At 40.6% G+C, this 25,611-nt stretch overlaps 1 protein-coding gene across 2 annotated transcripts in view; it reads right to left on the reverse strand.

Moving 5' to 3' along the window:
* Positions 1-25,611, reverse strand: part of ADARB2 (adenosine deaminase RNA specific B2 (inactive)) — a 292,099-nt gene that overhangs the window by 71,099 nt on the left and 195,389 nt on the right. For both annotated transcript variants that reach the window (XM_052696091.1, XM_052696090.1), the window contains one exon: positions 22,160-23,067. In XM_052696091.1, coding sequence (XP_052552051.1) covers positions 22,160-23,067 — 908 coding nt within the window. The remainder of the gene's footprint in view (positions 1-22,159; positions 23,068-25,611) is intronic.

Raw genomic sequence — 25,611 nt, forward strand, 5'->3', positions numbered from 1 at the left:
TTACAAATGTTTCTTGAAAAGAAGAAAGACAAGATTGCAGGCAGTAGTCCTTGTCCCCTTCTCTTAGTTCCAGATTTCTCCACTCTTTCTCATACACTATTGGCTTGTATTGCACTTTTTTACCCTTTGGCTTTTTCACTGCGTCTTCTCCACTGCCAGGTGGTCTTTCCTGAGGTTTATCTTGTTATCACATGCTAACTCCTTTCCTGTGTACTCTTTAGATGCTTTTTTTTTCTTATGTTGCCACTTCTAGTTCACTTGGAGAAAAAAGGCAAACCTGAATACAAGGCATAAGGGCATGAGAAGGGAAGAAATACGATGCTAGGCTTGGGTGGTACAACATAGCAGTGGGCAGAGAGACAATCTACAACACAGCAAATTAAGGATGCCACTGAGTGCCTGCAATGGAAAATGTGGCCACCCCTGCCATTAATCAGGACACTTTATGAAAATGGATGAATGGCAGGAGTTGCCAGAAGAACTATCTGCTAGTGAGATGAATGCATGTCCTGCTTTTGGATATCCAATACCTGAGGAGGAAGGACTGCACGTAACAAAACTGTGGCTCATTTCTTCCAGTGATGGTTTAACTTTACCTTGTTTTCATAAACTGTCAAGAGCTTCTTGCTACCACCCATGGGTGGAATAAGAGCAGAAAATAGACCAGAAGCAGTGAAGTCCCTGGCTCTTTTCCCTTTTCACAAAGAGAAAGCTAGCTACAAATGAGGAAATAAATGCAGTTCATTTTACAGAAATCATAAAATTTTAGCACTCAGATATAAACATTCCATGCCATGCAACATAAGGAAAAACTTCTAGTTTTAGCTAAAGATTAGTAAGAATGTAAAGTCATGAAGTCCAAGGTAAGTGACATCCACAAGGTAAATAGATGGATGGAGGCTATGGTAAGAAATTCTACAAAAATTGAGCACCTGAGACTACAGGATTTCACTGATTTTACTTTTAGCAAACTACAGTCCTATTTTTGCCTTGCTGAGATTGGTGATCACTTGAGCAGCAGAAGGGATTCATGTAGCAGGGTGAATGAAGTCTCCTAATCCCATTTTAGATTTATTAGTTGCACAGGCGAGGGGGTACACAAGCACTGAATTAAACAAGCTTGGCATCAGCTTGGAAAGACGTGTGAACTGCTCGTGCACGGACATCTCACTTCCTCAATCCGTGCCCTGCAGCTGCAGCCATGCACCACAGCTGAGTGAGTGCAAAGCACACCGGGTGTCAGCACTGCCACGGCCAGCGCCTCGTGAGCCTCGGAGCGAGCCATTCATCATCAAACATTGATACGGTTCCAGCAGGCTGCCACTCCTGACATTTGATGTATAGCTCTAGGTGCTCTCTGTTTAATTCAGAAGAGTCAATGAAGGATCAGAGGAAATGCCACGTTGGAGCTGTGCAGGGTGCAGTGTGACACATCCAAAGTGGCGACGGAGCGACCAGCGGCTGCTTGGCTCCGCTGGCAGCACCTGCTTGAGAGGATGAAGGCCAGGCTTGCAGCCAGCGAGCAATGCTGCCGCCTCTCCCCCAACATCTCAAATATTTATCATGTTAAATATCAACTGGGAGAATATTGCATTCGTTTAAGCTTTTCACGTTCCAATGATTTTTTATTATTTCCATTGACCAAAATAAATGAAGAAAATGTTTCAGACTACACATGAAAGCATGTAAAAATCAATAACGGGATTTTAAAAGATCTAGAATGTCTTGAATACATTCATTTTTCAAACATTTTTCTCTGATCTTTAAATAGCTTTTCTTGGAGCATAACATTTTTTTAAAAGTCAAATACAGAGCATTAAGGGTATAATTACCATTTTAATTATAACTCAATCATCCTATCTACTTTGCATAGAAATTACAGCTTTTATGTCAGGATTTCGGATACTCACAAACATTCAGGAGTAATTAATGCTAAAGGTTTTCACTGTATATGAACTTTACACTTAATTCAAGCAGACTTCTTTCTAAAGGTATAAATATACTAAATTTCATAGATGCAATTTTCGAGCAAAAATCCTACACTGTAAATGTCTGCAAAGCTAAGACAAAAAAACTTGAAAATCCTGAGAAAAATAATATATTTTTCTTCTTCAGATGGGATTCATCTGTGTAAACGTGCTGAAAAAATTCCAGTGTTGACAATGAAAAAAATTCTCACTCAACCATTTCTGACCAGGATGATGGAGCATTTCTGATAATTTTGCAAACATTTCTGGAATGTATGTAAGATTTAAAGGTTTATTCATAAGCACTTTCACGATTTATTTTGCCTGTTTGAGATTTTATGATAAACGATTTGTTTTAGTAAATGAGTTAGCCCAAATCACTTTGCAGATTTGCCCATTATTTCTCTCTGCAATTATGAGAATGTGTGTGTACATTAGAAACTGAGCAAAATTCATTACAGCAAAGCTGTTTTTCATCTAGCTGGCACCACAATATATGATTTAAGTTATTTCTCCTCATGCCATCAGTGCTGAGACAGGAAAGAAAATGTCTTATAAGTATACCTTCAAGGAAATAAAATGATCCTCCTTTTACAGTTGGGTGCTGTTTCTTATTTTATTGACTTTTTGCCTTTTCCCCACATCAAAAAAGACTACTCTATGCATTTCTATTGCTCTCCATGTGCAGTGTTTTGCGATGTGCTGGCGCAGTACATGCTTTTTTTTTTTTCCCTGTAAAAGCATTGTAAAGGTACATCAGTTTTACAAGGTGTCTCACAGAGTATGTCCCCTCTCATTGTTTAGGTGGTAATGATATCATGACATTTTCTGTATGCATTTTTCCTTTCCTGGATCAAGTATTTGTTAGGGAAAAATAAAATTATCCCAGTGACGATGCTGCGGCTGCAGTTACAGTGCTTCATCCAAGAAGTGTCTGTCTTTTGTAGTGCACTGGCTGTTTTACAGAAGGAATTGTTTTTGTCTTCAGTGAAACCCTTGCATGAATGCCTAGGCAAAAGTAAGCCCTTTGACTCGAAGTGTTGCGGGATGGAAAGGGAAGATGCATGATGCTTATTATCAGCCTGCGCTTCAGATTCCCAGCTGTGGAGCTACAAGTAGGTTATATTTGAAATGCATGCGATTAATGTATTTATACCAAATCACATCGTGCATTCTGCATATATATATGTGTAAATAGCTCTAACTTTTCTGATGGATGAATGAAAAATATTTTCTTATTATACCCATCAGTAGCCAAAAGTAAAGGTGAATAGATTTTACACTTGGGCTGCTCCATGTTCTTGACAGTTCTGCAAACAGCCCTCTCAATCTCTTGCTGTCCCTAATCTTTAGCAGATGAAACTAGGATCCTGATGTCATTTTAACACTGGTATTGGAAAAAATAAATGAAGGGGGGGTGTTAAATGGGAGGCAGAAAATAGATTTTATCGAAACCTGCCTGCTGGCCTGACTCGGCATTGACCTGTATCTCATGAAGTCACTTACCCAAGTGTTACAGGATTTCATACTGCCTTGCACAGGACAAAATTTCGGAAATGGCTAAGCATATTGATTTCCAGTAGAACTGAATTTTCTCTAAAGAGAAAAATTATACTTGGTGAATTTAAATAATCTTTTAAACCCTGGGTAAAGCTAAAACATTATGAACCCACATGTGGTCATGTTATCTGCATGTACTTAGAAGATGGCAGGGAGAGACGGATCCCCTCTCCATCATATTTTTAACCAAGAGTCAATTTTAATTTCTCCTTCAGGCTCTGGAATAGAATTGGGATAACAAATCTTGATTATCTTAGTTGTCCTGCTGGGCAGATTTTTGTGTGTTGAGCACTAAATTGATGGCTGAAGCAAAGTCATGTGCTCAGTGTGAGCTGTCCTAGCTCAGGAAGTGGATGCTCTTCAAGCACAGGAGTTTGGAAAGTGAAGAGCTGACCCTTGCTAAACCAACACATTATGGGGGATAGGAATGGATTCAGACTAAATCTGGGTCATTTATGCCATGTACAAAGGCCTTACCTAGAATATTCCATCTATTTGGTAAAAAACAGAGATAGACATTAATGAGGGTTTTGGAAGACTATTCAATATGCAGTGCTGTCCTGACAGGTACAGGACTGATCTGGAGTCTGAATTATCTGTTGTTTTTGGATGCTGTGAGTGGAAGCAGTTTTCTGCTGAATAACTGACAACTGTTGTGCCTGAGCCCAGGGAAAAAGATGCAGTGAGGTCTTCCACATGTGGCCCACTGTTGTGGCTCACCAAGACTACCTCCTGGATACGGGGAAACAGAGAGAATTGAGAGTCCCCAGTCAGCTGTGCACAATGCCAAGAACTGCCTGAGCATATGACAGACTCTGTGTTGGGAATTAGCTTGGAAGAGCATTTCTCCTCCCTTAAGTCACACCACATGGACCCTATCAGGAACTAGAGCTGTCGTCAGGCCTCCTTTGCCAGACCCACTGATGCTGGCTGGAGACACTGTCATCCCCTGAGGCACCTCAGAATGGTCCAGCTCTGTTGCGGAAGAGATCCACTCTCCTGCTCCAAAGCAAAGGCTTCAAACAATATTTGCTGTAGATGTTGAATTAACCCAACTTCCTTCACCTCCAGTGGATTACAGCATTTCTGTGTTGTGTGTTCCAGCATGCAGGCCATGGAACGTGCAGCATTGGTGGAAGAGCCACTGCAAACATCTAGTAGGGCTTGGATGCCTTCACCAGGCAGAAATGCTGTTCTCAAGCCCCTTGAATACTTGCTGCCTCCTTCTTTGCCTGCAAGAGCAAAGAAAGCTGCTGAGGTTGCTTCTGGAAGTCACTGAGGTATTCACTGGGGCTGACAGCTGAGATCACTGGGACAGTTAATTGCGTTGGAACATTTTGGGAGCACCAAAAATCCTCTGTAAGGAAAGGCTATAGGAGGACAGTGTTGCTTGGAAGGGGAAAAATTCATGACAAAAATATTGGCACTACACATACGTGCCATGGATGCACTGAATAAACAGAGTCTTAGAAACTGATCCAAAACAATATTAAAAGGCATCACAAAATGTTGTTTACATAGGAAGATTTTGTAAGTAATTCCTCAGTGACAATGATTTCTTTTCCTTCCTTCCTTCCTTCCTTCCTTCCTTCCTTCCTTCCTTCCTTCCTTCCTTCCTTCCTTCCTTCCTTCCTTCCTTCCTTCCCTAACCCTAACCCTAACCCTAACCCTAACCCTAACCCTAACCCTAACCCTAACCCTAACCCTAACCCTAACCCTAACCCTAACCCTAACCCTAACCCTCCTCTCTTTCTTAGGATTACTGATCTACTGATGATCTTCTAATAAGACAAAATCCTCCCATCCTTTAGATTATAAGAGACACATGAGTTTCTGTACTGCAAAGTTTTTTGAATATTTTTTCACTAGGAAAATGTAGACATTTTCTAAGAAAATAAAACCATTCACCTGAATGTGTTGATTCTAATTTAAACATTATAGTAATAATTTCCCATTACAAGTCAGCAAAACCTCAACTTCAAACTGAGATCCTTGATACAGGAATGAAAGACCAAAATTAGAAAACATATGAAATCATTCATTTTTATTTTTTTTCTCCCTCTACTGCAAATTTTAAAAGGGCTTGGTTCAGTCCTCAAGGTACATTAAAAAATACTTTTCCTCAAACAAGCCTGAACTGCAAATGAACCCTGATCTCAAGACTCATGTGGAAAACAGGGTTTATAGTGAAAATACGAAGTCAGCATAAGCTATAATGGTCCTGTAGCGGTGCTGAGGACTGGACTGCTTCTTTCAGTTTGTTTCTTACAGAAGGCAAAAAACGAGGCAGATATCCTTACCTCAAGAAAAATGACCATGGAGCAAGCAATAATTCTTATGTTCTCTTTTGGTAATACCTTCAATTTAACAACTGTCTTTGAAAAGGAGTTTCTCACAATGAGTTATTTAGTCACTATGCTGTCTAGGGTATAACTGTCATTCTGAAGGGAACATCCATGCCATGATTTGCTGTCAGTCTGTTGTGCACTGACTGTACAACATTCATTTTTTTCCCTTAACAGGTGAAGATAATGCTGTGATACACAGTAAAAGACAGATGATAAAAACAATTCTTTAAGGAAAAAAATAGACACAGGGGGGTTGGCAGGAAAATATGATAAAATGTTCCATTCTCCTTTTTAAAGTACCTTAATAAAATATGTCTGAAGTGAAGTACAGATAACGTAAACAGCAGAGCATAGGTCTGAAATCCCAGTGTGATATTGCACAAGGAGCAATCAGGAAGCTTTCCTATCACACTTGCCTGTCACACATTATTAACAAGAGTATTTGGGACTATTAAATAATCCTGCTAAAGGGACATTATCGACTTTAAAAAGGTGATGTATTTGTATCGGTTGTATTTGATCTGACAGAATTATAAACAATTTTAAAGCCAAAGACTGAAGCCAGAAAGGGGCCATTTCATTGTTCTTGTCCAGCTAACAGCACAGTACGGGCCATGGAGGTATTACAGCAGATTTTCCTAAAATCAGCCAAGTAACTTTCAATCTCATTACTGAAAACAAACTGTAAACATTCTGCTGTTTCCCACTACTGGCAAAGGTTACTGGAATAAAGCAAATATCACATTTTTCTCCAAGAAAGGGAAGAAGAAAGATCTCGGGAACTATAGGGCTGTCAGCCTCACCTCTGTCCTTGGAAGATGATGGACTAAACTAACCTGGAAAACATTTCCAAATACAGGAGGGACAAGAAGGTGATTGGCAGCAGTACACATTGATTTATGAAATAGTTATTGACCAATATAATAGCCCTCTGTAATGAGGTGACAGAATTGGTGGATGTTATTTACCTCAACTTTAATAAACTCTTTGACGTGATGTCTAATAATATCATCATAGACAAGCTGTCAATGTATAGATTAGATAAATGGACATTGGGTCAAAAACTGAATGACCCAAGCCCATGGTGATCAGTGACACAAAGTGTAGCAGGAGACCAGTCAGCAGTGGTGTATTCCAGGGGTTAATACTGAGTCCAGTCCTGTATAACAGCTTAATTAATGATCTGGTTGATGAAGCAGAGAGTGCTCTTAGCAAGTCTGCAGATGACAGAAAAGTGGGAGGAGTGGCTGATAGACCAGAGAGCCATGCTGCCATTCAGAAGAACCTGGGCACTATGGGCAAGTTGGCAGAAGTTCAGCAAGGGGAAATGCAAAGTTCTCATCTGGGGAGGAATAACCCCATGCATCCCTGTACATGCTAGGGGCTGACAGGTGGAAAACAGGTTTGCTGAGAGGGACCTCGGAATCCTTGAGGATAACAAGCTGACTGTAAACCAGCAATATGACCTCATGGCCAACAGATTCCTTGGATTTGCCAGCAGTTTGAAGGAGGTGATCCTTCACCTCTACTCAGTAATGATGAGGCAACATTTGGAGAACTGGGTCCAGTGCTGTTCTCCCCGTACAAGAGGGAGATTTGGATCTTTCAACAGCAATCAGAGAGGGAAGAAAACTAAAAGAAATGAAACAACCAAAAGCTATGGCATCAAGGTGCAAAATGCTGTATTTAATACTATTTTTAATTTTTTGCCTAAGTTTCAAGTTTAACTACAAAAGCAAAACTAGCTGGTGATGCAGCCAGTTCCTTTTTTTATAACTCTCTTTAGGCCATGCTGAGATATTTGCATTGGCATTAAAAAACCATTATAAGCAATTTAAACTCGAAATTGATCCTGATACATGAATATGCTCAGGTCTTCTTTGTATGGCCTTTCAATAGTTCTTGATTCAAACTGAGAACAAGTATCACCCTATAAACACAGGAGATAATTATACTTTATTGATTAGACCCTCACGGTATGAATGGGAACAAGGTAGCTATTTGAGAACAGGCATTGATGTGGTTTTTAAATTGTAGTATCCGAGTCTTGTTCTTTCCAAATATTCCCCAAATGTAGTTCTCTAAATTAGAAAGCTGGAGTCAACATAATTTTGCCACTGGCATTCAGTGGAAACCAGTATGTCAATGCAGATTCACAAACGGTGATTTTATGTTTCCCACAGGCTTGTCCTCATGCTACCCACTTAATTTCCACCTCATGCTCTTGGAATATTGCCCACAAGGCTCTCAGATGTAACACAGACCATCCTCTTTCCCTAACACACAGCAACCCCCTTCACAGCTGCCTAGGACAACAAAGGTCCCTGTGTAATCCAGTGTCAACACAGTTGTCTTCAGTTTTGCTAAAGTAAGGATTTTAGCACCTGCTCCACCTATTTTATAACAAGTGTAACATAGTAGAATAATGAATAGACACCTGACTACATTTCCAGTTGAATCTCTAATCAATCATTTGTCAGTCTTTTGTTTTTTGCCAATGAAATCCCACAGAAATCAGGATCAGACATGTTAGGAAAAAAAAAAAAAAAGGGAAAAAAAAAGAGTAACAATTCCATGCCTGAATTTATTCTGCTGTTTGAGAGAAGGATAAATAGTTTTAATGGAATTATTAACAGTCCCTTGACTTAGCAACATACTACATTGAAAAACAAGGAAATTGTTCACAGATGTTACTGGAATTCACTTAAATTTAGATGATCAATTTTGCAGTTACTACCACAGGTGCAAGTAAAGTAAATGATGTCTTGTTCATTTCTGCTCCTTTGGCCCCACCAACCATGCACTGATATTTCTGGTTTTGTTTTTTTCCTTTGCCGTCTTGTCCCATCCTGAGACATGGGTTCAGACATAGGGAGCATATTAGAGTTCAGTTTCCCTGTTTCATCAAGGCCATTCTCCAATGCTTAGCAATAATCTCACCCATTACTTTGCTCTGTGTTGTATAAAGCAAAAATAGGTTCACAGGTCTCATAGAAGCAAAAATGTTTCTACATTAAAAAAATAAATTAGTGCTGTGAATTCCAAACACATATGACAGAAATATACTCCCTTCTTGTATTCTGTGCTCCTGCACTGATAGGTGATTGATGTTACAGTGCCCATTCATGATATAGAAACAAGATTTCTGGGTGCAGTGTGGTACTCCATAAAAAGGATGAGAGGCTGAGGACAGCCAGATACCTCAACACAAAATGCAGAGACTTCGTGCCTCTGTAGGCATGCCTCTGAGGTATTTCTTGAGGATCCCACTGATGCCATGTTTGCAGTAAACACAAGTCCAAATCTCCCAGACTTTCTGGGTGGGAGTAAGAGGAGGAAGCTGCCTTGACATAGCAGATTTTTGCACAAGTTCTACTTACCAGGCTGGAGCCAGGTCTGAACTGCTGTCAGCAACTGCACAATTCCCTCCCTGCTCCTAAGGAATCCCATAATGCAGCCATAGGGAAGCATTTCCTAAACCTAGGCCTCTGTGACTCTGCAAGCTTAAGCAGAGTCATACTTCTGCAAAAGAGGGAGTACAGTCACCTGTATGGAGAAAAGAAGAAACCACCAAATGGAGACACCAGTATGCCTCCACGTGCTTTGCCATCATGCTGTCTGGCCCACAGGGGAGAATCTCCTTGTCCTCTGTCCTGCACAAGCTTGGGATTCTCTCAAATCTACAAAGCCCCTGCTTTCACGTTGTACAGATAGAGACTGAGTGTCTTGAGATACTTGCTGCTATCAAACACAGCTGACCAGTCTCAAATGTTATGAGGCACAGCAGAAAGCGTGATCACAGACTGATAATTTTGCTAGGAAACCAATCTGAAAACATGCACAGATACTTCTTCTGCAGAAATATTCACATCACACGAATGGTTGATATCAAGAAGGAAGATAAAAGGATGGGCAAACATCTCTGATGACTTCACTCACCATTCCAGACAGTACACTGCAGCATCAAAAAATGTACTGAAAGAAAACAAAAATGTTTAGCTGGTAGTTCCATTCTCTACATGGACCAGAGAATCCCTGTGCGTTTTATTAGATGTGTCTAGCTTTGGACTCACAGAGCAAATGGTCACTCTACAGCCATTTTTAATTGTTTTAAAGGCTTTTTGTTCATGAAATCTACAGTGAAAAAAACACTATCTCTCTACCTAAATGTATGAAAATGCTGAGTGATGTCCAGGGTGTCCTTTCTCCCATGATAAAATGAGAATGACCTCTGTGACTTCATTCAGGTTCCACCTCTCCTGAGTTATAAGCAGCTCCTCACTCCTAAGGTATAGCCCATATCTCACTCAAACTCTCAGCCGACCACAAAACTCTCTTTCAGAAAAAAATTACTCTTCCCTCAGTCTGCGGAGGATTACCCATGTCAAGGGAAGTTATATTATTGTCTCTAGTGCTGCTAGGAATTACTTTCAGGATGTTTCAGCTCATTACCTCAGGTCTTCATCAGCTATTTTCTGAGCGCGGTAACCTTTGTGATGCAGGTACTGTATATATCTATCGTATTGATTTTGCTTCTTCTGCTACATTACATGCAATACATGTAAACAGATGCCAGTGTTTCACTCCCGGCTAACAAGGTGCAAAATGGTAACAGATCTAGCAGCTACAAAACGCAGATAAAACCTTGAAGTAATCAGCTGAACTGTCGTGGAACTAATGCCATGATATAGTGGAAGCAATTTTTTGTACTTATATATCTTACGGTAAAATACGACGTGTTAAAACAACCCTGTTGGCCTTATCAAGGACGTATTTAGCTTCAAATGTTCCCCTCTTCATCAGTAACTAGTTATTAATTAATTAGATAGTGATCATGGTTGTTTCTCATACACACTTCTAGTATTATTGGGCTTGATTTTGTGCCTCGGCACACAGCATTGCTAATTTACTGCACGTGCAATCATGTTAATGTGCTCTAATGCAGGCGATTATCACAAGGACGGGGCACCTAATATCTGACCCAGATTGTACTGAATTGTTCTCACAGCTGCTTCCTTACTCCCAGCTCCATCCTGCTCCCAGATGGGTGAGCAGACCATTCCCAACAATGGGAGTGTGACAAAGGAGACTGGAAATTAGCAGCGGGCAAACTGGAGCTAGGAAAGGGAATGAAGGCAGAAGATTTCAGGAAGCTGTGCATGACACTGGTGAAGCAGGTGAGTGAGGTGAGCAGCAAGAAGAGGAAAGAGGCTGTCTCACTGCTTCTCTGCTATAACATGGGGTAAGATGTAGTCACCTCATTTTTGGGGGCTGTACCAGATCTGCAAAGTGATCAGTTCTGGTGGGGGTGAAGCTGCCTGCAGAGAGCAATGTACTAAAGGCTAACAAACAGGAAGTTCTCTGTCTTCCTAACATTAGTGATGTTTACTTGTGTTTGCTAAATAATATATTTTTTGGTAGATTATTCTTCCCGTCTGAAGGCCTTTAGCGGGAGCAGGTAACAACAGTGTCAAGAGAAAAACAAACAGTAGTAGAAAACAGACTTTATCTGAATTGCATTTAATAGGGGCCAGAAGCAGTGAACTATGGATATCCAGCTGAAGTAGTTCAGGCAGAGATAGCTGAACTTTTTACTGTGCCTATTTAAACAGAGAGGCCCGAACTGGAGATTAGCTATTTATCAGCTGCATGATGGAATGAGAAACAGCTGCAACATATTTCTGAGTAAGTTTGATATTTTATTCACTACAAATCCACAGACTCAAATTCTGCTCTGGTTTATGCCTGTGGGAATATGGAATAAAGGCTTCTCACATTACTTTCTGGGAATGTATATTAGAGTAAATGTATATTAGAGCCCATGTATATTAGAGTAAATTTAGTTTATGTTGCCTCAGTTAATCACCTTAATTTCACAACCACATAAAGAATTTTTAATATTTCTAATGCTAGCAAGTAGAGATGCAAAGAAATAAGCCCCCAGAATGCAATCCGCGGTGTGGGCAGCAAAACACAGCTCCCATTCCCAGAAAAGCATGTCCCTGTGTGTGCCACAGAGCCCTTCACTGGGATTTCACTTCTATCTGTGCAATAGCAGAAAGTTTCCCTCCCAGACTTGAAGTTTCTGCCTGATTTTCACTGCAGGTGTGAATTCTGCCCATCAAATCCAACTCCCAGGTTCTCATATTTTGAATATTAATTCCAGATGCCACTAAACTCTCAACATCTGCAGCTGGGAACAAGCAAACCACTGCACTCACCTAGCTGCCAACACCTCACATTTCAAAAGGCAGAAATATTAGTTTGCAAACCGCACCAATATGAGTGTTTAATTTGCTTAGATCATTTTCTATGAAAGGCATCTTGGAAGCTTCCTCTCCATTCCACCGTATCTTTGCAACATTTCTCTCTCAGCTGCTGCTCAGTTCAGCCTCACTGGCATTCAGGGTATCAAGGTCTCCCCATCAGATCTCTCTGATTTGCACAATATCTCTTGTTCTGCCACACTGAAACTTTGCTCAGATATCTGCCTGATTTCAACTTGTTCACATGACAAGGCAGCGACTTTGCATGCAGGATTCTCACTTTCTAGTTAGGCCTGCTGGCTTAAATTTTGATATATAAGTCACATTTTTTCTTTTTGATGAATACAAGATTTAAAAGGAAAATTTATGCACTGTAACTTGTCAGTGTTTTGGGGAATGTTGTTCATTTACTCCTGTCAGTGTTCTCCAGAATGTGGTGGCAGCAGCAGTCTCATCCCTCTTGTGCTTTAATTTCCTTCAAAGTCAAAATGTAAAACACATAGCTTGCCCTGGAAAAGGAAAGGGCATTGCTGTTACAATGACTGTTATGATTGCAACCAAAAATATCCACAGATTTTCTAGTTGAGAGTTTGTATGACAATATTTTGTCTTTCCCCCCAGTGGATTTTTGAAAAAATATTACATTTATTTTATATAGAAAGAATTTTTAAGAGGTCTCACTGTCTGTTTAGTAGGCAGACTCTACAGGAAAGGCAAATACTATGCAGAGATTCCTCCAGTCATGCTGAGACTGTTTGCTAGAGTAAATAGTAAACATTGCTGGGTTAAATCATGCGGAAACATAGAAAAAGTGCATGAGTTATGGTCAGGAATAATGTATTGGGGCATTGAAGAAGGCATAGTTTTGAGGAAAACAAACACAAAATGGGCAGAGATGTCTCCATGTTAAGAACTCACATCTTCTGTTCTGCTAATGTCCATGATTGCTGTGCTATGATGAACACTTACAGTGATTTCCCCAAGTCATCCAGCACCAAAGACACGCTCCAGGAGAGCAGAGCTATTACCAAAAGCCAATATCAGAAAGTCATAGCCATCAGCCTACACTAATAATACAATGTTCACTCCCCCTGTGCACTGAAGAAAAAGATGCTGAGTGGCTTTAAGCTGGGGGAGAACATCCATTCAAAAGGCAGCAAAATATGACAGTCTTCTAATGCGTTGCCAGTCCTGTCTGGGAAAAGCAGAACTCTTGGGTTGAGCTTCTGGCTCAGTGAGCCATATGATCCATAATTATGTGCGTGCCAGAGACTTTTTTTTTTCTTTTCCTCTTATCCTTTTTTCCCCTTTCCCTTTTTCCTTATTCTTTTTTTTTTTTCTACTTTTTTTTTTTTTGACATGTTAGCTGATAACTGCCCTTAGCAGCTGTGAGGGTGTTCTCCAGAATGGTGACACTCATGAACCATTCCTCTTCTCTCCATCTTATCATATTATGAGCCTCTATTAGCATTATTATGAGAAATGTCTAGGGTGAATCATGCTGCTGTTCCAAGTGGTACAACGGCCAACTTCTGGCTCGGGGGACAGTTCTAACAGCTATGTGATCATTTCCCATTTTCATTTGGATTACTGATACACAAGAACACAAACTCCAGTGAGGCTCTGATTTCTGTCTTCTGGTGCATGTCAGTCAACTATCTGCCCCTTCATTGCTGCCATGTGTACAAGTCTTCAAGGATATTGACTTTTTGACTGCTGTGTTGTCAACCATTGCTTCCTTTTATTTTGTATCTTACTTTTTTTTTTTTTTTCTGTTATGTGTTGATGGCCACTGACTCAGTTTGCAGAGGATTTATGTGTAGCCCAATCAGCTTTAAACAGGAATGTTCTATTTCTGCACTTCTCTGCAATAACCAGGACAGCCAACCCTAAAAGTTTAATTGTGCCATTATGAACTATTGTTCCATATTATGAGTGTACATGGGTCATTAGGCACAGAGGGTTGGACTGACTTTTCTGTGTGCATCACAGGCAGTGAAAGAAAAAGAGGGGGCTGATCCAGGAGTAATGAGTTTATTCTCTAATATCCCTGAGAGGATTTTTCCGTAAAAGTACAGGGCAGAGTTGGTTTGGATAAAAACTAATTATCAAACAAGAAATGAAACTGGTGTTGCTGACTTCACTCTCCCTGCTGGACCCTGGAGACTCGCATTACTCATTGTGTTTAACCTAATAAAGCAATGACCCACATAGGAGGGAAAGGAGTTGTAATTATTTCTGTAAGAAATAGTGTCCAGTTCACAGAAAATTATCTGTGAAAACCAGGAGCTCTGCAATGAAATAGCACAAGAACCTAGAAATCATGGGATTTTAAGGCTACTTCTCTGAACAAACTGAAAAACACATTCATTTTGCTCATTTCAGTTTGTTTGTTTGGGAATGTTCTCTTTTGACCTTTAGTTTTAGAGGTGAACTAGGTAAAGAATAAAATCCTCAACCAAGGCATTCATAAAGCAAATCAGTGTGGCTTGGGTAGCATGGGTTCATGTGGGTGACATCTCTGTGTGGTCCTGATTTTAAGGTACCATTGCCTGATTACATGACTCATGCCTGCAGTAGATATGATGACACATAGGTTAAGAACAATCATAGCTAGATTCTTTCATATCAAATGTCTTCTTGAGTGTAGAAGACAGAAAGGAAAACGGGAAAATAAACTCTGAGTTACTGATTAGAAGACCTGGAAGAATGAAAAAGTAACATGATTTGTCTGAAGGCAATATTGAAGTATTTGAAGTGAAGGAGGAAAGGTTTATAGCTACATTCCTATTTTATTTTTCTTAGAATTCAGCCTAAGAAGCCAGTGGGTATCACAATACATAGAGCATATTGATTGTTTTCATTGAATACAACTTTGTGGTGAAAGCAGACAGTTAACTTACCTACTCCTCTCATTTATGTTTCTCAGGAGTTCATTAAAAATGTTGTATATTAACAGAAGTTCACATTACATATGCTGCATGTGAAAAAACCTAAAATTTTCTCAGATAAATTTTACTCCCATCAGAGACTTAAAATCATTTTTGTTTACATACAGTACTAAAGGAACAACAAAGGATATTCAGCAAGTTCTCTAGCTTTTTTTGGTTTTATGAATGTCTGAACATATAAAGAATATTTTGTATCTATTGTATCAAGCTCAAAGTCTGTTGCATTCCACTATTTCTCACCAATACTAAAATTAAGCCTAACGCAGCTGGCCCAGGCACCACAAGAGGGAGGTAGGCATCGTGAAACGGGTGGAAGCAGCTCGCTCCTCATCCTCTGCTCATGGAAGGAGAGAGCTGCGTGAATAATTAAGGCTTCCTAGATGTGACTACAGATAAAAATAGAGAAAGAACGGGGTTTTGGCGTGAATGTAACACTCCAGCTCAGACTGAGAGGGCTTTGCATGGAAGTTTACCAAAGAAAAATCCACTCCGGGCGCTTGTATTACAGCTCCATTTAGTGGAGCAGAACGATCATGGCTTGTATTAAGTAGATAATAATGAAGCACCATAAACAATGTCAGGACGCAGGACGAAGCAGGAGCTTTAATGAGGTCCAGCTTGCCGGGAGCCTTTTGAAGTGTCCCTAGCTCCCTGACAAAGCCAGAAAGCAACAAAGGCGGCTCTGCCAGCTGTGAGAGTGCCTGCTTGAGAGGGAAGTTTTATGTGTGGATGACACCAGGCTGGGATTCAGCTTTCATGTAAAACCAGCTCTGCGCGACGCCAGAGCTGTGCACAAACTCTCTCTCCATAACATGTCACAATAATTCTTCACAAATCAGATCCGTGCCACCAGTCACCACAAGACAAGGCTGGGTCAGTGTGGCAAACAGTGGCAGCCAGCAGAGTTCATAGACCTGAGAAAAATGCCTTTACGCTTCAAAGATTTTTTCCTTGAAGATATTAAAATTTTTTTTTTTCACTTCTATAAATGGCACCAGCCATTCATTCACCAATTATCACCATTATTACAGCTCTATCTATTTGTAGTTAGGCAAGCACTACACTTTTACTTAAAGACAAGTATAGAAGAGTCCTTTTGGGGTCCTGCTGCAGTTATTTATGGGCAGAGGGGAACGGGTTTGCAGGGAACTGAGGAGCAGATGAATGAGATGAGGTGGGAAATATACATGTTGCCACAACTGAGCCTGTCCTGGACAACCCTGGCATGGCGGATGCTGCTCTCCATCGGGATGGTGGAAGGCTGGAGAGGGGAATGTGGGGTGGGACATGGATGTCCTTATGGAGCGAGGGTTCTCACACTCACATGCTGTCAAACAGCCTCCCAGATGTGCCCAAAGACAGGCCCTGATGCCTTTGGTGGTGTATGAGTAGAGATGCATACACTGCCAGACACTTAGTCCTGCAACAGCTAGCCAGAGTGTAGCTGATGCAAAATGATGTGTTACTTTGCAGTGATGACAGTACTTCATCTGCAACTCCTTAATGTGGCTATGCTTATGTGATGATACTGTAAGAGCAAGAGATCAGAGACCTTTCTGCCTTATTAACTTGTTTCTTCTGATTCCATGTAGGTAGCCCTTCTGCATCTCTTTTTGTTCTTACAAGGATTATATACATTAAAACATGGTAATTTCTTCATGTAAGACTCCAGTTGTAATGTCTCTGGGGCAATAATCACCTTTTATGTTGGACTTCTTTGAGGGGTAGGAAGTGGTCAGCTGTGAGCCTGGAAGTGATTGCAATCTTATTAGCAGCCAGGAGAATTACAGCAGTGTCCGGTGTACTAATGTTCTGCCTCTAAAGTGATTCTTTTGCTATCTTTTTTCCTTAAGAAACTGTAATCCTGTAAGTGTCTTGACTGCCCACTGCTCTGCCCATTTTCTCCCTCACCTACAGAGTCAGAAATAGATGGCTGAAAATCAAACATTGTTTGTACTGCAGAGGCATTTATTTGGTCCCAAGCATTTCCCTTTCTTGTGTCTAAGAGCTACACACATACCTATCAGCTGCTTCTCTTTGTGTGCAAGACACACGGCTATAAAAAGGTACCTGGTCACTTGATGAGACAAAGCTCTTTGTATAAACACACTAGAACAGCTTCTCAAAACTCAGTGCCAGCTCTGTGCTGTCCGTATTCGCACCAGAGTGAAATCTATCACTGCCAGCCTCAGCCCTGGCTTAATTGCAACACAGGTGACAGGGCATGCTTGCAAGAAAGTTGGCAAATGAGGATAGTTAGTGAAATAGAGTGAAGGAGGCAGGAATAATTGATACTGAATGGAAACGGAGTGCTTTACAACCCAGAGAAACAGGCTTTTGGAGGAAGTAGATGAGAGGCATAGGACATACAGGGCTTTCCCTGACATGGTGCTTGTTCTTCCCATGTCATTGTTCTTCAGGGTGATGCTGAAGTCAGCTGGCAGGAATCCTTGACCTGCACAGGGTAAGGAATCAGTGCAGTGTGGATAACTCAGGTAGTTCTAGTCTGTAAATGACACTTTGGAATTATAGGGGATTTAACTGGAATTGGATGGTTAGCTTTATTTGCAGCAGAAAAAATAACCAGCCTGCTTCTTTTTGGTGACATACACAGAAAACAAAGTGAGGTTTCATTTAAATAAACAGACAGCTACTGCTCTGGAGGCTCTGGATATGAACCAGCGACAGCAGCGTTAAGCAATTTCAAAGCAGAGTGAATGTGATTTTCACACTTATTTGCTTTTAATTTAGATCCATTTGAAATCCAAGCACCCCTCTATTACAGATTTTTTAAATGGCAATATTAATTAAGGGTTCTGCTGTACAGCAGTAAGAATGCTATTTAGACTGAGTGAGATAGATTGGAAGGACTACAAGATTAGAAAAACAATCTGTAAATTGGTCAGATGCAGTTGGGGGTCACCTTGATCTCCTGAAACGAGCATATTGCACTCAGAAAGTCCGGGAGTGTGTGAGCAGCCATATACCAGTGCAGTCTCATTAAGGCTGGCTGGGTCAGCGCTCCTCAGTGTCATCTCCCACTTTGGATTGCAAGAATATTAGTTACCAATGTGGAGAGAAATAACTGTCAGACTTCCATAAAAGCTGATAATTGAAGAAACTGCACGTTATTTGATGGACAGTATGAGTTCAGACCAAGTATTCTAGGAAACAAGGAGCAATTATTTAGTGACTTGGAAATGGCGCACAGTGATGCACTGCAATTTCCATTCTCCTGATTCACTTTATCTTTGCCATTATTCATTAGTTTAGCAGCTCTCCAAGCTTCTTTCTTGGCTACTCAGATCAACGCGGTATGCCCAGCCCCACACCATCAATAGTCTTTATCTTGCACTTCAGCAGCATAGCACAGATAAGACATCTGGTTTGTGAAAGCACACTAGCTGGCAGATTGATGGGCAAATCTTCTCATCACTTTAGCTGGTTTATCTCAGCTACCTCCTATTCACCATATATATGTTCAAGAGCTTGCAACCTCAGCTGTCATTGCACGTGTATGTGAATCACAGAAGTGAATCAAAGCCCTGTTGAGAGCTGCAGACAAGTCACAAGTTAGATTATTTCGGATTTAAATTTTGAGATAATATTTTTTTCCTGGTGTAAAGCATGATTTTTTCTGGGGGGGGAGGGAAGAGGGCATAATTTTGCAGTCAGCTCAAACACACAGTGGAACAATGACAGGAAAGAAATTCAGATGTGCAGCGTTGCTCTGTTAAGAAAACACAGAATAATAGAATCAGTTAGGTTGGAAGGGACCAATAAAATCATCTACTCCAAAAAATAATCATGTAAAATTTTCAAAATCTCACTTGGATTTTCGGCACTGGCAGGTGAGGGGCAGAAGTGGCAGCTGAACAAGCAAGTTGGACTGCAGCTGCCTAAGGGAATTAACCTATTTCTATCTTTGCTGTGCTTGCATTTCTTTGTTTTGTCTGAATTAGAAGAGATCAGCGTGGCAGGAATTTATGTCTATGCTCTACATTTCCCAGCAGTTCAGGAAGCCTCTTGTGTAACCAGTGCCTATTAGGACAGAGTAGAGAATATGGTGCCTTTTTTGACATCTTGCACTGAATCTCCCTTGCTCAGCAGGGAAAGTGGTTGTCAGGCTGAGAGCATGCCTGAGGGCCAGGCTGAGGAACACCATGTTCCCAGCAGCCATGATGAGCCAGGCACAAATGTCAATAGTCACAAGTCCACAAGCTGATAAGAACATGTAAAATTTTTGACACTTCCTTGGACAAAGTCAAATCTATAAATTGAGCACTGGTGGACAACCAGTATTGTGAGATCACTGGCTTTTCCTGTTTTCAGTAAGGGAGAAATGAGGAAAGAGCATATTCTGGCCTCCGAAAGCCGCTGATGACAGCAATGGGAACAGGAACAGAGACACGCAAAGGCAGAATATTCTTTGGAGTTGAACACAGTCCTGGATTCTACACAATATTCAAAAATATGGGTGAAATTTGCCTTTCCCTACTATTAATTAGTTAACTATTTGATATCCTAATAAAATGATGCATGCAAAAAGAGTGTTGCCTGAGTAGTTACTCCTTATTCTGTGAAGAAATTAACCCCCTCTAATATTTAAAACTCTAAACTGTTTGAGTTTCATATTACTCTCTTGCTTTTAAATAGATTTGGACACAAACCAAGCTGAACCTACTAAAAGAAAACTAAGTAGAGCTTTGAAAACATGACTTGAAAAGTGTCCTTGAAAATATGGCTCATGGAAGATCTGAGAGAAAGGATATGAAACAAGTTTCAAGGCAGCTGGTTCTGACCACAGCTTGACAAGAATAACATTCTTTTTGATATGGTAACCACCACTTTGACTGGCAAAAACAGCTAGATGGGCCAACTGAAGCAGTGACCAAAGAGTCACTACATGAGATAACAGAGCCAGAACAAGAAAACATGCTTCTGGATTTAATGCTCCAGCTTCAGCCCAGCTGAAGTCATAGGAAACACATTTGTTAGTGTCACTGGAAGCTGGGTTGTGACATAAGTGAGTAACGCAAACTCGGGTTGTGTATCATGGCCTCTATGACTACTCGTGAAAGCAATTAGTAAAGAAGTCAGCAAAAATCAGTGTTAAGGCTTCTCTCTCAATTAATATCCTCAATGCTGACATTAAAGGTGTCTGACTAATCTTTTAGTTGTATAGCACACAACAAACTCAAAAATAATGATGAAGTTAGTTCAATTACACCTTTTCACTAACAGAAATCTACAAAAAGGAAAAAAAACCATAAAAAGAATAACTGAAGAATCTGTCATGTACTGTCATGAACAATTTGGGACATGGTTGGATGGAAAAATCCATCTTCATGGAACGTGATTTTGAAGCTGGGGAACCAGGAAATAGAGAGATTGTGTTACTTGCAGTATAGTTTTAGAATATGGTGAAGCATCTATTAATGAATGTATGGTATTGGCCTGCTAAGCCACCCAACCAAGTTCACTGGGGTCAGCAAAGCAGACAACAGGATGCAAATACAGACTCCTCTATGTATTCGACTGTTAGGTTTGCAAGGGGAAGGACAGGCAAACTGGTCAAGACAAACAGCTTTTTTACCAGAACTAATTAAGCCAGGAGACAACATGGATTTACCATAAATCTCACCCATATTTCAGAGGAGCACTGTGTGGATGGAACTGACAGGTTGGCCACAGCACTCTGTGAAGATGACTGCTATTATTCAATTGTGTTAGTATCCCACTCGCACATGGAGTTTATAAACCAGAATTAAAGAGGTTAATGATCATGATGTATTTAAAATTTCTCACATTTCTCATATTTCATTTTTTGAAACATAGGAAAAAAATTCTGGGTTACCAGATAAAATTCCTGGATCCCACAGGCAATCATGTCACAGAAAGGATTCAGATCCTATACAACACCGTCTTGTTAATGAACATCTTTACTAATGTTAATGGGAATAGCTACTACCTATTTGCATTTACACACTACTTAAAGATCTTAAAGTATTCTTTCATATAATATGCCCATTTTTATTACAGGAATATTGGATTTAAATGACTTGCCTAGGGTTTCACAGCAAGCCAGCAGCAGAATAATTCTTAGAGCTCCTAGTGCTTTGCAATAAATCCTGGACATTAACAACTCCCTTCAGAAAGGGAGCTTTGTGGTGGTAGATCACCTACTGGTGCTGGTGGATCAAACCTTTATGAGAGTAGAAACAAACCAAGAAATTACATGAGCCCATGTAATGCTTCTCAATGTCTGTAAATCCTGGCTTCCTTTGAACCTAGAAAATTGTCAGAAGTCTGTGTAATGCTAAAATAGCCTTTGGCATAGGACCAACTATGAAATTTTTATGTGCAAAGTATGTACCTCAGGTCTGTATTTTCTGTATGAATATAACTGTAATCTCTACATTTATCCCACGAAAACTTCCGAGCTTTCACTATTCCCTATATTTTAGAGGCTTATTTAGAAAAAGAAAAAAAAAGAATGCAAAACAAAAAGTAAGCCTATACTAAACAAAAATTCTTAACTTTTCTAGAGGCAGAAATTCTATTCTTTTGCAATTTGCAATTTGCAATTCTAGAATTGCAAAATTTCTTCTAACAAAGACACGTATCCTCATTGCTCTTTCCTCTGGATGGTGCTGTCCTCAGCAAAAATTAACTGTTAAAGGAAGACATGGGATATCCCTTTTACAGGCACTTCTCTCTGTCAAGAAAGAGTCAGCATTGCAAAATGACTTGCTTTTTCTGTGTGTATCAATGTTATCATTCTCTAGCAAATGGGAACATCGACATTTCACCCTGCTTTCTGCCCTCTCATGTATGCCTCGCATGGAAAGGGCTGGCAAATTCTGCCCAATGATTTTGGGATACGATTTTTAAGCTTTTGCTTTTGTCAGATAGCTGTTTCTATGAGAAAATAGCTATTTCATTGCACAGCTTTTGCTATAATGTCAGAGGAGCCATCTGATAGAACAATAACAGCTATAGCAATACTGATCGCACTAATTGAATGAGCTCTTCCAACGTGGTAGTGGCTACACAGGAGCTCTCACCTGTGGCAAATGGTGACATTTACTCCTGCTGGGAATGTGGCTGGGCAGCCGAATGTTAAAGAGAGCCTGCAGTGCGGCCTGTGCTGCTTGGCCCTTAGCCAGCTTCTTGCTGCGTCCTGAGCCTTCAAATGTTCTCCCGTCTACTCGCACTGCCATCACAAAACTCTTGATGTGCTGCTTCTCCACGGTCTCCGACAGGCAGACGTACCGCAGGCCTGAGCGCAGCTCATTTAGCAGCACCACTGGGTTCTTCTCACTCTCTGCTTTGCATGCCATCTTGTGTCTGTTCTGCTTACCGTGGCCCATTAAGTCCAACGTGTGGCAGAGTAAGCGCCCATGTCGATAAGCGGTGGAAAGCAACTCGTTATTAACTGGGTTATAGACTGAAAAGTCCTCACTGTGTGTGGATGGTTCGAACTCCTTGAACAGAGTATCTGGGAAGTCTGCCTGGTCAGAAGTGAAGTCCGTGGATGGGTTAATGCAGTTTCCCATGGCGAAGTGAGCTTGGCAGGCATTGGGGAACTGAACAAATGACTTCAGAGCTAGCTCTGCAGCGCGCATTTTGGCTTTCTTTTTTGTGGGTCCTGTGCCTTCAAACGTAAGTCCATTTACTTCCACTGCAACAGCAAAGACTGGAGCGTGCACTGGGCCTGTCTGGGAAACCATTTTGTATTGTAAACCAGGTTTAAGTTCATGCAGCTGGACCAGAGCATTCTTTGGTGTCACTGACCATGATACTTTCTTCCAGATGAGTTGGAATTTGCAGAAATGGCCATTATTTCCATCCTCTAAGGGCCTTTTTCTCTTACTACTAGGTGTTCCCCCTCTTGGCCTCTCACTGGACGATATTGGATGATCTTCCAAGTTGCCAATGTTTCGATTTTCCTTCACTTCCGCACTGCTGGTACCTGTCAGTAAAGAAAGAACAAATCTTGCATTACAGTTTTCATCAGAGCAGCTGACATCAGGTTTGGGGCTGGCAAAATATCCAAAAAAGAAAAAAGAAGTTAATGATAGATACCTTTGCTTTTCCTGTTTGTTTTTGTTGTCATTTTCCTTCTCAAAAAGTGCTTTACTTGTTATAGCATAGATTTTCTGCATATTCTGAATGATTACTTGTCCCTAAATCCTACTTCTATTAGCCTATAGCCTCCTGTTTTAAAAAGATTATGTCATTCAAAGATGAAATATAAGTGATGCCTTGTGACTTAAATAAAAAGCTGTATTCACACTGGATAATTACTAGTAGAAAGTGAATAGTTTGCAAAGCTCCCTGAGGCTGAGATTGTTTTCCATAATCCATGTGGGTGAATGCTTATGAACACATTATTAGAAATCAGAAATGATTCACAAATGATTTGCAAATAGAAAAATGGGCAAATGCATTGAATAATTTATTTGCTATCAATACTTTGACCAGTTGTACTCAACCCATAGGCTCTTTTGTTGCTAACATCACAAATCCAGCCTTTCTTGCATTTGAAACCATAATTTAGTCTGGGCTCAGATTTCAGTTTAATAAGAAGTGAAAGTCTTTCCATCAAGTTCAATTGCAGATACTCTTAGCTCCCACATCAGCAACAAACAATTTTGCAAAAAAAAAAAGTAGGTAAATCTGAATCAGACTATGAGAAGCCAGAGCATCATGACAGGAGTGATTACTGATGTAAAGGATGATCTACGTCAAGGAAAGTGATGGGAGAGGGAGACTGCCAGGAAGCAGTACTGTGATGGGGGAAGGGAATGAAACGACCATGATAGCTGTGGAGGGAGCACTCTGCTGCTGTTGAGCCAGTGAATCACACTTTGCTCCCAACTACACTTGTTCAATGCCTATGCTGCAAGGCAGAGCTCTTTGCTACAGCAGATGTATGACTTGAGAACAGAGATTCATTTCACTGATGTCCCAAATGACACAAAAAATGTGCTAATACTTAAATAATCATCCTATAACATTTCTGTAGTTTCTGATGATTTTGTTTAAATGTATTGCATCTTGGATGCAGCCCCCAGCCCTGCAGTGACTTGCTTGTGGCAGATACCAAATTGGGGAAGTAAACAAGACCTTAATCAGCCCTTGAAGCAGCCCATCCCTGGAGCGATGCACCTGATCCCTTTCAGAGCAAAGCACTGTCTGCCTGCCTGCTGCATTCCATCTAGCAGTGCTTATGGAACCCTATCCACTTTTTGTTACTGTCAGATGTGATCTTGCCACCTTTGCAGGCTGCGTTAGTCCCAAGCACAGGGAAGGTCTATGTGGTCTTAAAGAGAGGGCAGAGAATCATCTTCCAAACTGCTACAGGGCCATAGCTGTGTTAGCCTCTACCCTTTTGTGCAAACTGGCTGCAAGGATTTGACTGGTGAGCAGTTGGCTGTGCCTCCAGGAGCTTCTGCTGGAGCAGTATGTGTGCTGCAGCCCAGTCCTGGGCTGTGCAGACATCATGAGAGCATGCAGAGAATTATATGAAACCAAGCACCCTAATTAAAAACTTCCTTTAATATCCTGATGAGCTGCACTTGCATCAGAATACTTTTTCTCATCAGAATGATAATGCTGCTCTCATGTGAGTTGTTTCAAAAAGAGCATCTCGCCACTTGCATCTGAGTAAAAATTCTGGTGTGACTGCACATGGGGCATCCCATCTGTATGGCTAAGGCTTTTGGTTCACTCTCATGGAAACCCTTCAGCGCACACCAATCTTCCAGGCTGCATATGATGTTATTTGCTGAGCTCTGTACGTGTGAGAGGTGCTTTGCTGAGGCAGAACATGACTGACAAATTAAGGTCTTCAGTGACTACAGTGACTAGTTAATTTTTCCTTTGTAAAGCTAATGGGAGAGAATGAAGACAGGTGAGGAAAGAAAGAAAAAGAAATACATAGTAGAAAAAGAAAAGCTTCATCACTTGGCATTCACCTGTATAAAATTTGACATCTTTAAACCAGCCTAACTGGAAATAAGACATTTAAAAGGTCAGGTTAAGTAAGACACAAGGATAATGTGGTCTTTTCTTGTTGAGTTCACAACTCTATTTATGGAAGCTGTGATCTGAGGGGAAGGAGGCCAACTTTAATTTTGCTCTGTTTGTCTTGGCAGTGACTTTGGCCAGCCATTTTCCACTGGGACTTCCTCACGTTTTCATTCCATTCAAAATAGATTTTTACTTTTTTTTTAATTTCTTTTTTATTTTTTTTAAATTTTTTATTTTGACTCAGATATACTTTTATTTTGTTTTGTTCGTTTTAAGGAAGCAGATTTGCTTTTATATTTCAAGCTTCCTCTCTCCTCTTCCCCACAGGGTTTTACAGACCCAGAAATGGCACATTATGATATAGTCAGAAAGTGTGGAAAGAAAGTTAGTACGTGCTTCACACTGTATTCATGGTTGAAAAGAATTTGTATTGATTATGCACCACAGAATAGGAAAGCTCAAGGGTTATTTGTATTAGTAA

Source organism: Tympanuchus pallidicinctus, unplaced genomic scaffold (assembly GCF_026119805.1).
Source record: "Tympanuchus pallidicinctus isolate F22 unplaced genomic scaffold, pur_lepc_1.0 scaffold3, whole genome shotgun sequence".
Taxonomy (NCBI): domain Eukaryota; kingdom Metazoa; phylum Chordata; class Aves; order Galliformes; family Phasianidae; genus Tympanuchus; species Tympanuchus pallidicinctus.